The sequence below is a fragment of the Drosophila tropicalis genome, unplaced genomic scaffold (assembly GCF_018151085.1).
Source record: "Drosophila tropicalis isolate 14030-0801.00 unplaced genomic scaffold, ASM1815108v1 contig_845, whole genome shotgun sequence".
In the NCBI taxonomy this organism is placed as follows: domain Eukaryota; kingdom Metazoa; phylum Arthropoda; class Insecta; order Diptera; family Drosophilidae; genus Drosophila; species Drosophila tropicalis.
Window position 1 is genome coordinate 1,584,015 of NW_027173338.1, and position 18,844 is coordinate 1,602,858.

General features: G+C 36.9%; 4 protein-coding genes across 4 annotated transcripts in view; all 4 read right to left on the bottom strand.

Annotated features, from left to right (window-relative positions):
• The window catches only part of CenG1A (Centaurin-gamma-1A), a 67,338-nt gene that overhangs the window by 35,372 nt on the left and 13,122 nt on the right, over nt 1-18,844 (bottom strand).
• Nucleotides 14,449-15,357, bottom strand: LOC137580650 (uncharacterized). Its single transcript, XM_068294762.1, has 2 exons — nt 15,120-15,357; nt 14,449-15,062 (listed from the first exon to the last, which is right to left on the bottom strand). The coding sequence occupies exons 1-2, from the start codon at nt 15,323-15,325 to the stop codon at nt 14,510-14,512; spliced, it is 759 nt and encodes a 252-aa protein (XP_068150863.1). The 5' UTR covers nt 15,326-15,357; the 3' UTR covers nt 14,449-14,509.
• LOC137580642 (uncharacterized) lies at nt 15,505-16,569 on the bottom strand. Its single transcript, XM_068294753.1, has 2 exons — nt 16,390-16,569; nt 15,505-16,314 (listed from the first exon to the last, which is right to left on the bottom strand). Exons 1-2 carry the CDS (start codon nt 16,535-16,537, stop codon nt 15,566-15,568), a joined length of 897 nt encoding a protein of 298 aa, XP_068150854.1. The 5' UTR covers nt 16,538-16,569; the 3' UTR covers nt 15,505-15,565.
• LOC137580645 (uncharacterized) lies at nt 16,685-17,773 on the bottom strand. The gene is made up of 3 exons (XM_068294756.1): nt 17,655-17,773; nt 17,422-17,587; nt 16,685-17,354 (listed from the first exon to the last, which is right to left on the bottom strand). Exons 1-3 carry the CDS (start codon nt 17,758-17,760, stop codon nt 16,763-16,765), a joined length of 864 nt encoding a protein of 287 aa, XP_068150857.1. The 5' UTR covers nt 17,761-17,773; the 3' UTR covers nt 16,685-16,762.

Consider the following 18,844-nt stretch of genomic DNA (forward strand, 5'->3'; position numbering starts at 1 on the left):
GCACACATTTATAGAATTGCAAACAAATTGTGCTAAAAATGAAAGAAAATTTAAACCATTTCTCATGTGCAAACCGAAGGAAAAATGTGTAAATTTATAACGAATCTTTCTTTTTTGCAAATTTTCTATTTGCACAAATCAGTCAAGGGTACAGAGAAAGCAAAGAATCAAGGGAGATGATCGTCAGCAGATAGAGAAAAAGAGAGGATCGAAGGGACTTTCGTGTTGGATATTATTCAATGTCAAGGCATAAACATATTTGACATTAATCTTGCGGCTAGCCAAAGTTAAGGATTTTACGCAAGGCTAACAAAGAAGATTGCCAGATGAAAAGATATGAAGAAAAAGATATAGGAAATTAAAAAACAACCACACACACAAGCAAAACCGAACGAGAAAAAAACATACGAAAGGAGAACGCACATAGAGGACACATGACGCGTGTCCTTAATTGTGGTTTCGACTGACAAATCGTTGGAAATTAGTTAATTATACAGCGAATTCCACCCAAAACGTAATTAAAATAATTGAAATTGGGTAGCCTCGACCAGGCAAACAAACAACAAAACGAAAAAAAGGCAATTAAACAATAAAATTTACACGGCATTAAAAATGCAGCCGCAAAACAAAAAAAAAACCGAATTTTTTTTTGAATACGCCAACATCATTTAAGCGAGCCGAGGATAACGAGACAAAAAGGACGAACGGGTTTTATATATAGAATAAGAGAGAAGCTACCCCCGCCGTTTGGTTTCGAAAACTTTAGTCCGGCATTTAATTTCGCTTGATGGACATGCGTCGCTTTTGTCACCAACCATCAAACACAATGCATGTCCTGCAAAAGGATACCAGTTTCTGGTTCTCTTCATTAGCGCACTAAACAAATAATAATAAATGCAACTGACTGACTGCTTCTGGAATGAAAATTCGCTCAAGTGTGCTCATTAGTCAACGAAAAAGAAAAAAGGGAAATAAAGGGGGAGTACTTTGTGAATAGCAGTGCCCGAATAAAAGGGTTGACGACTTGATCCAAATACTAGATGTATGCCAAGCACGTTTATGCCTCGGACGTATGGCTTATCAAACAGACACGTTCCATCGCCACGTCACCCCATCTTTATCATCATCATCCCTATCCCTGTTGATGCCCCGAAGGTAATCTCTGATAATACAAAGCTCATATCTTGATATTATGAAAATTCATGTAGTCCGAACCACACAAATATGGAAAATCATTGTCATCATCAGCATCCAATCTTCCATTTATCCATCCATCCATCCGTTTGTCCGTTTTCATTTCCCATTTCACTTTCATGTTTGCATTAAACGGCACCTACTTCAAAGTGTTTTCTTTTTTTGTTTTTCATTTTTTTGGGTGGTTTTTTGGCAGCTGCCGGATTTGCTCTCGTTTTGTGATGGGTCATGGATAGTCCGCTTATGGGCGTGCTACGGTTATTACAGCTGCCACTGACCAGAGATGAAAGTCCTTTTACAGTCAAATGGAAAGTAAAACATGTCGTTATGCAAACTAATTGGTTTCCAAAGTGAAGCAAAGATAACTGTGTCATGTGATGGGGTGATATCATCCTCCATGAAAGTGGCAAATGGGTTATTTCAAAAAACAAAAAGCTAGTGACAATTTTAGGTCAGCAAGATGCAGACTAAACGAAACTGAATTCACGGTGTAAGAATTTTAAATCCCAAAAAGTAAAATGGGGTTTTAAAGGCTTGCAAGTTATCCAAAAGTTTTTAATGATTCTTGAGCTAAATTACACACTGTCTTTTTGATATATTTTACAGCTATATTGTATATCTAGTAAGTCATCTTAAGATAGAACCATCTTAGAGAAATTCTTTTTTTTTTTAGCCATTATCATATTTCATCGTAACTTGGCCAAATTATGTAAAATGAGACCCTACGAAACGAAATTAAACTGTTCTAAATTTTATATTTATTACATATTCTTATTGTGGACAGCTGTCTTATGGTAACAATGGGAACTTATCTTGAATAGCATTTACATCTAAATTCCCATAATTGAGTCAAGGATTGTAAAACTGAGTTAGTATGTCTGTAGGATGGAAGATCTTACAAAAAATTTTCCACTTTGATTTGATGTAATTTCCGTTTACAATCTGTGTTAATTGATGTAAGGCATAATTTTCTGCAGCAGTTGGCCGAAAATGAGGACAATAACCGTTTATGCCAAAAACTGGCCCAGGACCCACATGTCCGAGAATTCGTCCTAGGGAATGCCAGTCAGAACTTTACACTTTGTACGGGAATATGGGCGGGGGAGGGGGTATAGGAGTTTGCGTGTCGAATGAAAGGTAACTGACATGGTATGCTGTTACAGCAGCTACCCGTGGTGCAATTGTCCTGCATACGAGACACGCGTCATATTTTAATTATGACAGCCGGCCGGTCGGTCGGCTTTTTGTTGTATGTATGCATGTCGGGGCGTACGGTCAGTAAGTCAGTCAGTCAGTCAGCCAGTCCAGTCCAGTAAATGGACACGCAATGCAGCTAGACAAATGCGGAAGAGAATCAACCCCTTTTTTCAACTGCTGCTGTAACAGGAAATGCCACGACAAATGTGAACGAAAGGACGATCGTTTGTTGACAGATTAGTGGCCTTGGATTTCATAGACTCGGTCCATCCAGTAGACTCCATAAACTTGACATTTTTATTTGACACTTTGATTGTCTAAGCTTGTCATAATTTGGAGTCTTTGTTTTTGTTTTTCTTTCGCGTTAGTGTAACTAAAGCCCACATACTCATAGATCGAGCACGTTCTTCTTTTGCATATGTATGTATGTATATAGGAATGGAGGGGGTAGTGTCCCCCGCGGTTGTGTTGCCTTTTGTCCCGACTAAACAAACTAGAACTAATGAGTGCACTTTTTTTCGCCTGCGCTTCGAGTGGAAACATTTTGCAAGTTGCGCAAAAAATTTTCCAATTATGCGGGTCATGCAAAAAAAAAAAAAAGAGAGGAATTATATTTATAAAAGAATAAAGTCAAGGTGCAAAAAAAATAACGCGGCACTTGACAATAACTATGGCATAGTGGCTGGCCCTAGGGAGGGTTACATTCAGGGCATTGCACATGCCTAAGCAGCGGGCAGTCTGTTGTCCTGCCACTGCCACCAAATACCCCTCACCCCAACAAAAATGCATCCAATATCCCTCACTCTCTCTGGTCTGTCTTTCTCTTAGGATCGCTTTAATTTTATTATACTGCATTTTCCTCTCATTACAAGAGTTTTATGTATATTTTAATGAACTTGCCCCGAGTCGCGTGTCCTGTGTAGGATTTTTTTCTTTCCACTACGCTCGAAGCGCAGGCGCAGACAGTTTAAGTGCTGGTCACTAAGTGCACATTTTTTGTAGGGTTGGACATCGGTCAGGGTAAAAGCGAAATGAGCACAGGGTAGGGTAGCGAGTTTGATTGATTACTCAACTGACCGTTAAGTGTACTTGCAATGCAATGGTTATCAAGCTTAATGTCATTTGTCATTGCATTCATTTGCATTCATGTTAGATTTACTTGACAAGCAAATTGACATGATTGGATCAAGGTAATATCTATGCATAGATATATCAAAATAGATGAAAAAAAAAGAAGGGATAGAAATAAATGTTTAAATTAGAGCAAACATAACAAGGGGTCAACTGTACTTAGCAAATGCTTGAACTAGTACGTACTTAATAAAGATTATTACTAGAGGTCAAAAAACAATTTGGTAAAGACCATTTGACCTATAACTTATTTTGCAGAAAATAATCTTTTCTTATATAAAATATCAAATTCTAAAGCAAGATTATATTTTTTTTGAATAAACAATTGGCCATATGCAAAAAGAATTATTGAAGTATTGAATCATAATATTAAAACACTAGACAATAAATTGAAGCACGCTTAAGATCAATACTAATTAACTACATAATCATAAAAAATTCTAAATTTTCATCAGAAAATACTTTGATAAGGTGAATTCCAAAAAGAAATGTTTTTTAAATAGTTTGGGTATAGATAGATGATCCCAATTTCTCAACGTTTTGTTTTGAATAATTTGCTTAACTTAACCCATACCGTTTTTCCTTTTAATTTCTTGAATTTGTTATTGATTTATAGATTTGGTTCATCAAAAAGTAGCATAAACTCAATTCTCGTCACAGCTGTTGGCAATTTTTCAATAATCGATCCTTTACAGATAATCAAAATTGATCCAAAGCAAATTATTTGTTACACATTCGAACAGTAAAGACAGCTGGACTGATCTACTGTCTCTGGATACTATAGAAACTAGCAAACTAATCATATTCTTGGCGTTACCTCGTAAATCAGCAAAGGTGTGAGACGGGGCCAACCACTCACAACTTAAGCTAATTTGTCAAGATGTGTGTGTGTGTGTGTCAGACGATGAGGCGAATTTGAAGGAGTCTTCATCAAAGTATCTCAAAGTGTATGTGTGGGCATATGTGGCACAAAGTATTGTTTGTTTTCTGTGTGAATAGGCGACAACTTTTTGCTCAAAACAAACCGCCGACCCACTTTTCATACACAATGGAAAGGGAGAAGGGGAGAAGGATAAACAGGACAACAACATGCTGGAGTAACTGCATCGTAAAGGAAAACTCATTTAATAGCTGCCACTGCTGCTGTTGCTGATGTTCTTGATGTTGACTGACTGTCCCTGTTATATCCCTTTTATGTAAGGCCTACTTTTCTCTTCTGAACTAAGATAATGGAATGGAATGTAATGTAAGCGCAAACAAGTCACATATTGTATACAGCATCACATGGCAATTTCTCATTTGGAACGACAGCGACGAACATTTCATCAAAGTAGGTTGTTGAACGCCTTTCCAAGTAGGGAATCTGCTTTATTTATTATCTTTTTTCCTCTCTTACTTCTTTTTTGCATTGTCCTGAATCTCTGATAGATTGCGTTTACCGAATGCTGTTGTATATATGCGCAGGTGCTGGACAGAAAATCCGTTTAGCTAGCCAAAATGCTGACAGGCGACTAATTACTTGGCAAAGAGCAATGCTAAAGGGATTTCGTTGTCCTGCAAAAATGGCTCATACCACGTGCGTGTGCTAAAATCCATGGACTAAACCAAAAGGTAAAGGACAGAAGAAGAAAAACAAAAAAAACGGAATTTCCTGTAATTGAACAAGTCCATGAATGAATGACAGAGAGTAGTTTGCAGGTAGATCTAAAGGTTTGCTAGGCTCGTGATAAATCCCAGACTGACATTCTGTCAATGTCACTATGTATCAAGGCGGGTTACTGTTAGTTGAAAACACACTCACAAAACCAGAGGGTAAACGCCCTTAAACCAAAATGCGCTTAAAAAAGTGCAATGTGAATTTCTGAAACTGGTTTGGGTTAGATGCCTGATGGTAAATCATTGATACAAACCAAAACGTTGCTTGGTTTTTAAAGTAAACGCATAGATATGAGAAAATTCATCCTGATTTGGCGTCCTGGCGTCAAATTTCAATTCCAATGCTTTAATTAATGTTTCATCACCTTAGTAAGTTTTTTTTGTTAATGGGTAGAAATTGTAGTTATATTTTATTGAGCGAAAAGCATTTTTGGTAAATTCTTTTAAATATATTTCAGAATCAGTTTCGAAACAAAGTAGTAATTATAAGTTTCAGTTATATTTACTGCTGCAACTTTTTAAACTTTGTATATTTACATATTATATATATAAAGATAAAAACTTTAATCATGAGATTAGTCCTATCTGATGGATTAAAATAAAGTTCATTTCAAAGTCCCAACGTCATAAACAATGTCAATCTTTTAACTAACAACAAACTGTGAATGATAGAGCGAAGAAAAACTCGTAAAAATTTTGCTGCTGCAAAAAAAAAAAAGGAACACATAGTCGTGAAGCAAAAACAATATTCCAACAACTTCCTTGACACGGAACCTAAATAGTTAATCCTTTTTCCTTGGGCCTTGCAGAAAATTGCAAGCAAAAAGGATGCCGCTTGCAAGAACAAGAAAGGATGCTGGGAAGGAACAAGCCTGCGAATTTGTCAAAGAGTTGTGCAAACACGGACAAACGAAGAACGGAAAACGTAGAAAACAAAATACGAAAACAAATCGAATGCAATCAAAATTAAAGCGCTTAGAGCTGTGTGTGACAAACAATTGCAGAGCACGAACCGAAGTGCGCGCCAAGGAAGTAAGTAAGGAAGCAAGGATGACAGGACGGGGGACAGACACACACACACACAAGCACATTTCGAATCCTTTCGGAGATTTTGCACAAAGAAAAAGGATTTCCCTGTTTTTTTTTTTTTTTTTTTTTGAACGGTGTCCTGCTAGCAATTTAAGCGAATTAAAGCTGAGTTCGGTATTGATTTAGGTTTTTATGTGTAATTTTTGTTTCCCCCCTTGTTTCATATATTCGTTTTTGGGCCCAACCCAAGAAGTACCAAAGACATGTCCTGCTGTGCACATAAGAAAAAATAGAAGAAGATGTGGAGAATACAACGTGGTGGTACTACGTACAAACAAAAACAAAAATACAACACTCGAAGCGTTTAACTTTGGCTTAAGTGTTTGCCAGGACGTGCCAGGAGGCAACCCTTTACCTTTACCTTTACGTTTTACCTCAAGACATTTGCCTGACAACATGCAACGTTGCATATCCTTCCGGTTATGGCGGGCTGCGGTGAGGCAACCGAAAAAAAAAATAAAATAAGTAGAGGGGCAAAAAAAAAACCGAAGTAAAAATCCCTCCAAGTGTCATCGACACTTGTGCGGCTGCCTCTTAAGGGTTGTCCCCCTTGTCGAAACTAGAAATGTCTCTCTTTCTCTCTCTCGGTTGGTTCGGGGCCTGAATGTGTCGCCTAAGTGCTAATAATTGTGCCCTCGCGCAGTTGGCGGTCGAGAAATTGAGATCGAGTTCGTTCGTTACCGGGACCTGACAGAGTACCATCCTGGTTGCTTCTCATGGAAGCAACGGGGTAGAGGTTCAAAGGAGAGCAACAAGGTTTTGCATACGATGGCACGCCGACGACGATGGCAATAAATTGTATTCAGAAAACTCCACCCAGTCTATTTATTTAAATCAAGTTTGCTTAAGATCTCAAACCATTTTTAGAGCCAGAGGCGTTATATTTACCTAAAACAGTAAACATTATACTCAAGATGAAGAGTGTAGAGATCTGTGGGTTTTAATCAATTATGATAATTAAAGGATGCGCAGCCATCCAAACCTCAGTCACACAGCAACAACATCATAGACCTAGTAGAGAAGAGCCGATTTGAAGAAAATATCGCTTTTCTATTTTTACTTTTGATCATCGCCGTAATCTCAGAAGATATGTAACTTCTGTGGTTGCGGTTTTTAGCCTTCTCTTCTCGATCAGATAACTACTGCTACAGTTTAACTTTACTTTGTCACAGGGGAGATGAAAAAAAGTTTCCATTACGCAAAACGGCTAAGAAACATACGCTTCAATGGAAAATGTTTTTTGTATTATTCTTGAATAAAGCATATCTGATCCGATTACGCTTCACTCAAGACACAGTAAACGATCTTCATGACGACAATAGAATGAAAAGAAATAAATCAAAGATTTTGAGAGGGCAAAAGAAAGAACAGATCGAAAAAAAAAACAGATCGATCTCCGCCGTCCTCCCTCTTTCTTTCATTTTTCCTCAAAAAAGACAACACAAATTATGTGAAAGTAATTTTTTAGATGAGAGCACAATGATAAAGAATCTATATAAAAAATGATCGAGATAAAAGATCACAAAGAAGAGAAAAAACCACTAATATCTTGTCGCTTATATGATGTGTCATCAAAACCCAATCAATTTGCGGTTTTGATTTATTCGTAACGGTTCAGTAGTCGATCCGTAGCCCTGTTGCACTTGAGATCTACACGCAGGCGCCCAACAGGAGCATCCCAATGAAAAAGGTAGCCGCAGATCATTAATCATCTAGCGCAGAGTGCAGAGTTCATGGCTAATGATGAGTTTCTGCAAGTAACTAATGAATGGAGTGGCAGGATAACCGCAAAATATATCCAACTGCTCGACTTCTTTGATGAGAAACATTTCTGAGCCATTAATGCTACTTCTCAATGGTCAATGAAAGTGAACTCATTCAGTTGGCAGGCAAAAAGCATGGAAAATTTCATTAATCATCCAATAGACAGAAAATTGAATGTGCCAAACGCAAAACAAAAAAAAAATGGCATTAAGTGTGGGGTGCGAAATATTCAAAACTACTGAATGAAGTAAAATCAATTCATGGAAAACAGTTTTTGAACATGAAAACTTGGTTATAATCCGAGACAACAAGGTTTATCTTATAAAGTGGATCTTATCGAAGAGTTCACAAAAAGTTTAGCTGGTTGTTTTTAGACCCTAACTAACGATATAACTTAAATTGTTATAACGAAGCAATGAACTATTTGTTTTACATTGCGGACTATTTCCTAAATATCAAAGGATTTCGGATTATTGTAAATGGGAATTTTTGTACCTTCAAAATTGAAGCTACACGTATATAAATTAACAATATTAAATATTCTTGCTTCCTTTTTATATTGTGGGTTACCTGGATGAGTTGTGCCAACATTTAATCAATATTGTAATTCTATCTTTATCATAAATGATATCCCAAGATGCAAGCAGCATCCTTTTGCGTGCATTAAACTGTCAGCAAACATTAGAAATTGGGTAAAAGAAAAAAATTCCGCTTGACTCTCTAAGCCCAACAACATGATGTTCATGGAAAGCTACGAAATATTTTTGGGTATCCTCTCAATTCACGGGAAGGAACTTTAATTACGGGCAATTATTCAAGCGTAACTGACAGACAGTCAGGCACCGACAAGACGATCTCCGACAGACACAGGGTGGCGTCTTAAGACAGTCTGCGTTTTGGGCTCTGTGGCGTGTTACAAATCCAGGATTAGAACATATGTAGATCAACTGAGTCTAGAGTCAGGGAGCGAGTGTGAGTAAGTGAGTGACTGACTGTCTCAAAATCAGGGGGCTGATTTTTTTTCTTCTTTCCAGCTTGAGGTGAGGTAAAAAAAAAAAAAACTAAAATCCTGTCATAGGTACGTGCATCCTGCAGGACAATGCTTGGTTGCATACAACAGCATCCTTATGAGATTAAAAATGCAAATCAGCTAAGAAGGCAGCCGCAAGGAAAATATGACGAGAGCCAGAATGACGTGGCAGAAGAAAACTCTTGTGTAATTGTTGTCTGTCAAAAAAAAAAAAAAAATATACTGAAACTGCGGTCGGTCTACTGAAAATATACTTATGTTTGCCCAAAAACATGACAGCTTCATGTCTATTTCCCTTTCATAGTCGTTCTCTTCAGTCTATTCGACATCATCTTGGCAGCTGCACATGCGCCCCTTCTTCTTGGCGGTTTTTCTAGACTTTTTGGCATTGATTTTCATTAGCATTTACAGTTTCTATTTTTCTCCTTTTTTTTTATATCAGCCGCTGCATGATTAGACATAATTTTGATGAATGATTTGAGAATGGATTAGGGTTTTTTTTTTTTTTTTTTGGGACATGGTTACGGTTTAGGTCGTGTTAGGTTCTGTTGCCAAAGTTGCTGACAAGCGACTATAACTTAATTTCATTGTGGTTTCTTGCTGGGAATTAAAAAATTTATGGTAATTTTTATTCTCGGATAATAATTGAAATGGTTTCTCAATAAAAGAATTTATTGAGGTTTTCCTCAATAATATTTTCAGGCTGTATCTTTCTTTAAATTGCTTAATATCAGCAAAAATCTGGTTTTTGGATTTATTTTGGAGTATATTGTTCAAGATGAAGTAGGTGAAAAAATTTACAAACATTAACCTTTAAGGGATAACAATCTAGAACTATATTTCTTTGATTAGATTATTGTACATAGATTAATCTGAAAAAAACTTTGTAACTTTTTGTAAGTTTTGGAATTTTTATCACAAAATTAAGGAAGTTTAAACCAATTTAAGTACATACATATGTATATTTTTTGAATCCTCTGCTATTATATAGATCATCTCGGCAACCTCTAAACTCCTTTTTAGTTTTTAATCCAACTATAAATCTAGACGAACATTTCATCAAATGAATTTCCTTAATCCTTAGAATCAATATTCCTTCTTATGCTCATCGTTTTTCTTTTTCTTTTTTTTTACACTGGGCTAAGCCCATAAAATCCAAACAAATGGCACTAATTAAACATAAAATTAACAAAAACATTCACAAACAATTCAGAGTAGATTGCATTTTCTGCACATTGTTTTTTGGTACATAGAGGAGACAAGGCCAAGGCCAAATAAAAGGGTCGTAACCCCTATACACTGGGTTAAGGGGTTAAAGGTGTAAACATTTGACAAAAGTGTCACATCAAATCGTACAAGATGTTCTTTATATATATATGTTTTTTTTTCTTCTTCGTCTTCTAAGACATCTGTCCCATTTTTGGAGATTTGTAAAGCGTTATTGTCATGCTAATGGGAGTAAAGAAAAAGTTTCCGAATTACATTTGTGTATACGACGTGCACATTGCTGATTGTCTTCATATATTCGTCGTCAGTTTGCCGACCAACTGCAAGTGGTTTGACAGCTGTCAAAAGGCTAATAAGTCATATTGAATTCAATATTGGAGAAAGGATTAAATGATTGATTGATTGATCCATATGAAATGCACGAAACGAGCGACACATGTGGGCCCGTTAGATGAGACTTTAAGTATTGAAATACCAGCAGATTCCTGTAAATATATATTATCCTTTGATTAGCGGTAAATGTGGGCAAGCTAATGAAAAGACGAAAATCAATAATGGATTATTTTTGAAGCAGTAATTGGATGATAAATATGTATCTATCCAGCTAGTCTTAGCCAATAAGTAATTTGGTAAAGAAGATTGAAAGTTAAAGATCTATCAATAATTAAAACTTTTTTGAAGTTAATCAAATTTTAAAGAATCCTTAAATGGTTACAAATGCTGATTTACCTCAGCCAATGAATATATAATCTAAATGTTTTCCATCTGAAGAATGAAATTCAATAATCCCTTTTTTAGAATGTTCTGTCTGATATACAACTTTTGAATGTTATTTATCACCTTTCAATTTCTTACATTCAATTTTTCACTTGTTTGCAGAAGCTTTCTAGTGGCAATTTCCCCTCCGGACACCAGAGACGAGGAATTTCTCAATTAGACGAACCAGCAGAGCAACAAATTGATTGATTTCTAGCTTCGTATTGAAAAGTGTCGGGTCACAGAGGTGATGGCTGTGACTGGGACAGGCTCTGCGACTTGAGATAAGCCAGGTTGCAGACGATGCAGGCAGGAGATAGATATACCACCTATCGCATGCAAGCTGTCGAGAATGTAATCCTGTTACACTAAACTTTACAGAGAGACAGGCCCAACCCTAAGCACCGTGTCTCAACTTCCTCGGCAAATGCGCAATTTTCAGCTTGACTTGGCGCATAAAACAAATTTCATGATGAGCACAAGAGAGGAATGGAGGGAAGGAGCAGCAACATGTCAACCTTAATTGAAAAAAATAAAAGAGGAAAAGTAAGGCACAGCATCCTTGCATCCTTTCGTTTTATTCTATTTTCCTTCTTATTGTCTTTGTATATATATATAAATTTGGTAGCGGCTGTTCATTTACAGGACAACGCACCTTTTCTTCGCGTGCGATTTTTTTCGAAAGTAAATTGCGCTGCTCAATTACAGCAGATCCTTTTGCTTACTCCCATTTGAATCCTTCACCGTTGACTTAGCCGAGACAATTGCTAAGCAGAAGGGGAAGCAAAGAAGGGGGCCATCTATCGTATGTTACTACGTTTCAAATTAAAATTTCATTTAATGCGCAACAAGGAAAACAAGAACCAAGTTACCTTTGATTCGACAAAAGGACCATATCTTCGCGATCCACTTTTCCTTATCTATTTTTTGCCAACTTTAGATTTATTTCCATCTGGCTGTCTTTCTAGATGCCTAATGAACCCTAATTCCACTATTTAATAATTCAGCGCATAAATATTAAATTAACCCCTTTTAGGAGTGCCTTAAAGTATGCAGCACTTTGCGAGCAAGCAAAACATTTAAAAAAGGAACATGGGGTACGGCAAAGAAAAGGAAAAGCCAACGGCAAAAGCAAAGGCTTATACCGTCGGTTTTTCAATTAGCCCCGCTGGCATGGCTTCCTCCATGCATTGGCAAGAAACAAAAAAGATGGTAAAAGGAAAGCAAAAGCATTGACAGGCTTTAAAACAAACCGCAAGGCAATTAAGTTTTCCCCTTTTGCTGGGTTTCCCTCGAAAGAGCGGGAATGAAACCCAAGTTGGCAAACTTTCATAGAAATGCGATTGCGGGCATAATGAATACGAAAAGTACAACACTCTCAGCACTCTATCCCTTGAAAATGCTTCAAACAAACTAGAAATTATTTATTCCTATTACATTTTTAGAAGTAAAAGACTTTTTTGTTAATTATAACTAAAAATACCTTTTAATCTTATTTCATCTAAATGATATTAAAAGTGTATGTAATTAGAAGTAAGTTCTTAATATAAGACTATTTTTAGAACTTTTAGAACTTTTGAAACTTTCAAAGTTGAAAACAAAAACTTTCGTTCAGTGAATAACTTCGTGTACATTAACACTCTGAAACCTAATTATATTTCATGTCGATCTGAAAATTCGATTAAAAACTTTAGCAGAGAAATTTTAACTAGCTCTCTAACAAAAGTATTAAAATTCTTTGTCTATTTTGAAACATTCGAAACTCTCCTTTAATATACAGTCTTCCAATTCCTATTGTTTGGAAATTTATAATTGAAATCAAATACCATTATAAAAAACTATTATTACATTAATTGAAACTGTAATAAACCAAAAACTTGAATACTGATGGTTTTCCAATAGTTTCAAAAGCCATAACATTTTATTGCAACATTTATAGAATTTATAGGAATACCATTCCTTCCTTTTCTTAACGTTTTACGACATTTTCCTTTATCTATGGGTTTTTTTTCCTTAACCGTATGCAAGTACTTGGGAAATCTCTGTCACGTTTTCTGTGTTCTTACATTCAGGTTAGAGTGTAAGTACTTTTCATTATTTGTGCAAAACAAAGCGATCTTTTGTCCACTGTCTACCCCCAACAGGGTAGGGCAACCACCCAATGAGCCACTCGACATATGCAAAATGAGTTTTTCTACACACTTTAAGCAACTCTGTGGTCATACATAAAATCGAGGTTAATCAAACTAGGCCAAACAAACGAAGCCCCCAGGCAGAGGATGTGAGTAAAAGAATCCAATTCTAGAAAAAAAGCGAAAGTCTAGTTAAGATTTAATGACTTTTTTTCTTGGGCCATCGTAAATGTCAACAAATGGATACTGGCAATAAGTAGAGAAGAGGTGTGCAAAGCAAGCCACAAGGACGCTTCCAAAACGGGGACAATACAAGAATTGTATATATACATATATATATATATATACATATATGTTCCCTCTATATAGTATAGACAAAACAAACAGCCTATGACTGTCCGGTAGGTCATAAAACTTAAAACAAGAAAACAATGGATGGATACACCATACCAGCGCACAGCACAGCAGGATTGAGAGAAGTATGAGAAGCACGTACTCGACTGATCAAACCGTTCAGACATTCGACCGGCTGTGTTTCATTTTTTGCATTATGACAATTTCAAAAGGTACTGACTGCTGCAAGGTGAAAGAATAGAAAGGCCAGCCAACAGAAACAAGACAAATGTCTCATAAATTGCAAATGAAATGAGCCAAAACGAATTTGAAAATCTTCTTGAACGGAGAGAGAGAAAGAAAGAGAGAGGAGGAGTATAATCTTTTCCAAAAGGATGACGAGTGGAGAAGCGAGAGTTTTGCACTAATTAACAACAAATGATGACATTAAAAAAGATTTTTCTAACAAAAAAAAGTAAAACCAAGAGAGTGCACAAAACATCTGCCAGTTCTTAACAACAAAATCAAAACCAAAAGTAAAAACCACTCGCAAATCTGAGGCTAGAAAGTGTTAGACCAAATACACAAGGACCACCCGTTGACCACATGCTGGGCTAGGGCTCGTGCTTAGGTTTTCTGAATTGAGATGTCCTGCTGGCAATCGTTTCTCTCTCTTACTCACTCTCTCCCTGTTTCAATCGTTGTGGCATTTGCTGCAAATCCGATTATGGGTCTCAGCTTCCTATCCACAATACAGCAAAAACTATAAGCAATTATTATGACCATAATTTATGGTCAAAACGATTAGAAATCCCAATTCCAAATGCCATAAATTGAAACCTTGATGACATATAAATACACCAAAATCTTATCAAAAAAACAAAAATTAAATATAATTTGATTATAACTAGAAAGCAGAAAGAAACTGTAAAAGAAAAATACCTTTCTTCGTTTATTTGCATTGAGTCATAATTTTTTGTAAAGTTTTTAAACACCTGGTCTAACAAATGGGCTCAACAGGTAGTATGCCATCGGCTAAACCCAATATGATAGCTGTAATCTCATACCAGCTGATATATTCAAGTACCTCGTTTACAGAGGGCACAATCAAGTCTTCCATGAATTGTGATATCTCGGTGGGATTATCATTAATCAAAAGTTCCAAATAATCCTTCACGAAAGCATTGACAAATTTAGAGTAAACACGGCTATTCATAATTCCTGTGGTCTGAGATGAAACCTCACCCACTGACCAATCTACTTTCCAACTCTTGATATGTACACCACTTGTCAATGAATTGGGGCGGATTACAAAACTGCCAACTCCCCGGAAGTTGGTAAGTTTTAAAGCAAATTCACCATCACCCCAGAGGGATAGATCTGCTCCAAAGAGGCGACCCAGTAGATCGAGCTTATAATTGGCACTAGTCACATCCAACTTGGCAAAATTAATATCAAATTTAATGGTATGCAAAATATTATTCCATTCCAATCTTGCAAAATCAAAACTATCCAGACCTTCCACAAGCAAATCAGTAAAATTTCCTTGACAGCTGTAAAAGTAATGCAAAATTAGATCAAGTAATAAAGCGGAAGTTGAACGGTTTTACCCAAAATTATCAGTTTTGGTATTAATCTCCCTATAGGCTGCTTGGGCGGGAGCTAGAATTGGTACGCCTCTATCGGAATAGCCACAACGCATTTGTAGGCGTAGAAATTCGGTTAATTCGCGTAACTCATCGTCAAAGAGCTTGGCCGAACTCCAGGAACAGCAGCAGAACAGGGCCAAAAGGAAAATACTAATTGTTGCACGCATGTTGGCACAGAAACGTTTGAAAATGAACTAATCTATTGGTATGTGAAACAAACTTTTTACACATCTGCACGATTAAATAAACCACTTAAGCTAATGGCTAAAGATAAGATTTGGCTTAGCTTTCAAATAAGGCCACTTTTAGCTCCTAAAAGTGTACTATAAAAATGTCTATTGGTCAATTATGAAAATTCTGTTTCAAGCTTTATTACTTGCAAAGTTTTTGGTGGTTTAACCCCCATTTTAGGCCCAGGGATCGGCAGCTGGTACACAATCCACAACAATTGGATCATCTTCACTCTCACCCTCGCTGCTCGACAGAATCAAATCGACAACAGTCCAAAAGTCCTTGCCCTTAAGCATTTTGTTAACACGTGGCACCAAAGTATCCTCAATGGTATCGGAAATAGTTTGCTGATTATCATTAATACCCTTAACGAGCAGATTCTCCAATTGACGATTGATGGCGCGATTGATCTTGCCATTGCCCATGAAACCGGTAATATCAGATTCAACAGATTCCAAGGAGATGGTTGTCTTCAATGAGGTTATCTTGGCCGAACCCCACAGCATGGGCAATTTGTATTTCAAAGTGCCAGCAATGCGCAAGTTAATCAAATCGAAAAGAATTTCTCCAGCTCCCTCATATTCCACAGAGAGACCCAACTGGCGCAAAGCATCGATCAGAGTATCGGTATCATATTTCTGTGCGGTGGTATCAATGTTCGAGAAGAGGAAATCGAAAGTGACCTTGGATGTGATAATGTTCAATTTGAACTTCTTAATTGCGAAATCATCCAAACCAGCGATCTTCAAACGGAACACATGGTTTATGGTCTCGAAAATGCCACGCTTGAAATCCAAGTTGGCCTCTTCCACACGAAGGGGAGCCAAAGCTGGAATACCATACTGAGGCCAGCCGCATTCCATTTGCTTTTGAAGTTTGCGAATGAAACGACGTGCCTGCCAGGATACAATAAACTGGGGAGCAACTAATTAGTGAGAGAGAGAACGAAAATCAGGGTAAATGTCACAATCTAAGCAGTAATGTTATCTAATTCGTTTACCATCAACCACACCCTCTTCCGGTTCGGCAAAAAGCTCAATGTCACCATTCTTGTCCGCAAATTGACGCAGACGCTCTTGTATGTTCTGAACATTGGGTATGGCGGCACATATTGCCACAAGACTGGCTAAGACTATCAGGAAACGCATGTTGAGTGGATGATTGAATCGTACGTACAACACTTTGCTACTGAATAATTTTCACGTATGGGTAGCTGTTTTTATAGGCCCCCACGGGCAAGATAAGACAAGTGGCTAATACCTGACAGATAGGGTAGCCAATAGGTAATTAAATACTTTTTATAGATCGTCAAGTAGATTTATTTATATATGTTTTGCTTTATTGACAATTATTAAGCTCCATTTTTTGGTAAATCAATGCTGCTTAACTGGTTCAATGGCTAGCCAAGGAGCCGGAGTGGGATTACAAGTTCTGGTCGAACTGGCCAATAGGCTAAACAAATACCAAATCTTATGACCCTTGAGTTTAGTATTCACCAAGGGGACAAAGATCTCTTCAATTTTAGCACTAATTGTCTTCTGATTACCATTAATGAAGGCTGGCACTTCATAGTCAATAATGTCGTTGATAAACTCATTGATGCGACCGTTGCCCATGACGCCACCAATGTTAGAAGTGACACCTCCCAGACCGACAATACATTCAAATTTATAGATCTTAATTGAACCAAAGATGAAGGGCATCTTGTACTTGAATGAGCCCTGAATCGAGAGATTCTCCAGCTTGAAGGACAATGGACCAGAGCTCTCATATCGCACTGACAGACCCAATTGCTTAAGGAAATCGATGAAGGTATCAGTGTTCAAAAAATGAGAGGTAGCTTTCAATTCTTTGAAATTGAAACTGAATTGAACCTTTTTGCTGAACGTATAGCTGACCTTCAATTTCTTGATCTCCATTTCCTCTAAGCCATCGAAACGGAAACGCAAGAATTGCAGCAAAGAACTAAGAAGTAAAATGCAAATGGCATTAAAATCAGCAAAGAGCAAATTAATTTACTTAAGGGACATACTCGACCACAGATTGAGCCAAATGGATCTGAAGATCAACATTGGTATAAGGGGCTAGAGGTGGGATACCATATTCGGGCCAACCGCAGGGCAATTGGGCCATTAGGTTCTTCACTGCCTTCTTGGCTTGAGAGTTAAGAATCAAGCCTTGAGTATCAGGCTGAGCAGCTGTAAAATAATAATTTTTATTAATTGTTGCCTATTTTCCCTTTCACCCTTCCACTCCCCCACTTACGATTGGTTTCCACCAGGCGATTCCATTGCTCCTCGCTCAAGAATTCAACATCGTAGGCCGCCACACAGGCAAAAAGGGCCACAAAAACATAAACGAAAGCTCTCATTGTTAGACTTTGATAGCTGTTGAAATTAACTTAAGTCAGCGCCTTTTATAGCCGTTTTTAGTTAAACCAAACAGACGTAGATTTACCAACCACTCAATATATTTAAGTGGTAATCTGTAAAAGCGTTTTTGATTAGCACCCAATACGATTATTTATGATGCGGGTCTCCTCCTCGCCAAAAGTTCTATTTTAGCTTGGCAAGAATGCAATTAAAAAAAAAAAACCAAACACAAAAAGAAAAACCGATAAGCCAATTCATCGAGGGGGTAGAGAAGAATTGTACCCGCTTCCTTACCAGGAGTGCAAAACACTTGTTGGCCCACACACAAGTGGCTATTGTTTCTATATTATTGATCTAATCTTTTGGCCAATTGCCCAACGATTGGGTTAACGATTTAGCGTAATATACAACTTATCATTGCGAAACAGAAGTGGGACATAGGCAAATCAATAACAATCGAGTTTAAAGTAAAAAATAAACATGCGTCGCAGGTGTTGAAATCTACTCTGCCCAATTAAGAGTCAATTGCTCAAGTTAGTAACTGAATTAAGTTTGAGCATCATTTACCCTTAATTGTAATTGTAAGGGTTTTAAATCTGATGGTATATCAGTAAGTTTGTTGGACTAGGTTAGATTAGAATTAAAAATGTACGAGTTCCCTTTCACACAGCGGGCAGAATAATAGAGCAAATTTTTTGTTTCCAATAAATTAAGATTTTAATATAAGTATTAGTAACAATACTTTTTTTATATTGACACTTTAAAACACTGTTACGAAAACAGCTGTTAAAGGCAATTTCGATGTGAATTATATTTTTTAATAATAAACTTCATTAGGAATACGCAAGACAAGTGTAAAACCTTGTTTTGTTATTGATTGCAAGATTTAGAATCTTGATTTTAAAGCATTACCAATGTAGAGCATTTTGTATTCTCTGAAAATCCTTTAAATAATTCACTGAGAGCAACAGGTGTTAAAAAAGAATTGGCCAGGTGGACGGTTTTTTTTTACTGCAAATCTGATTGTTAATCAAACAAACAAACATTTTTGTGATAACACCTTCATTTTTAGCCACAAATTTT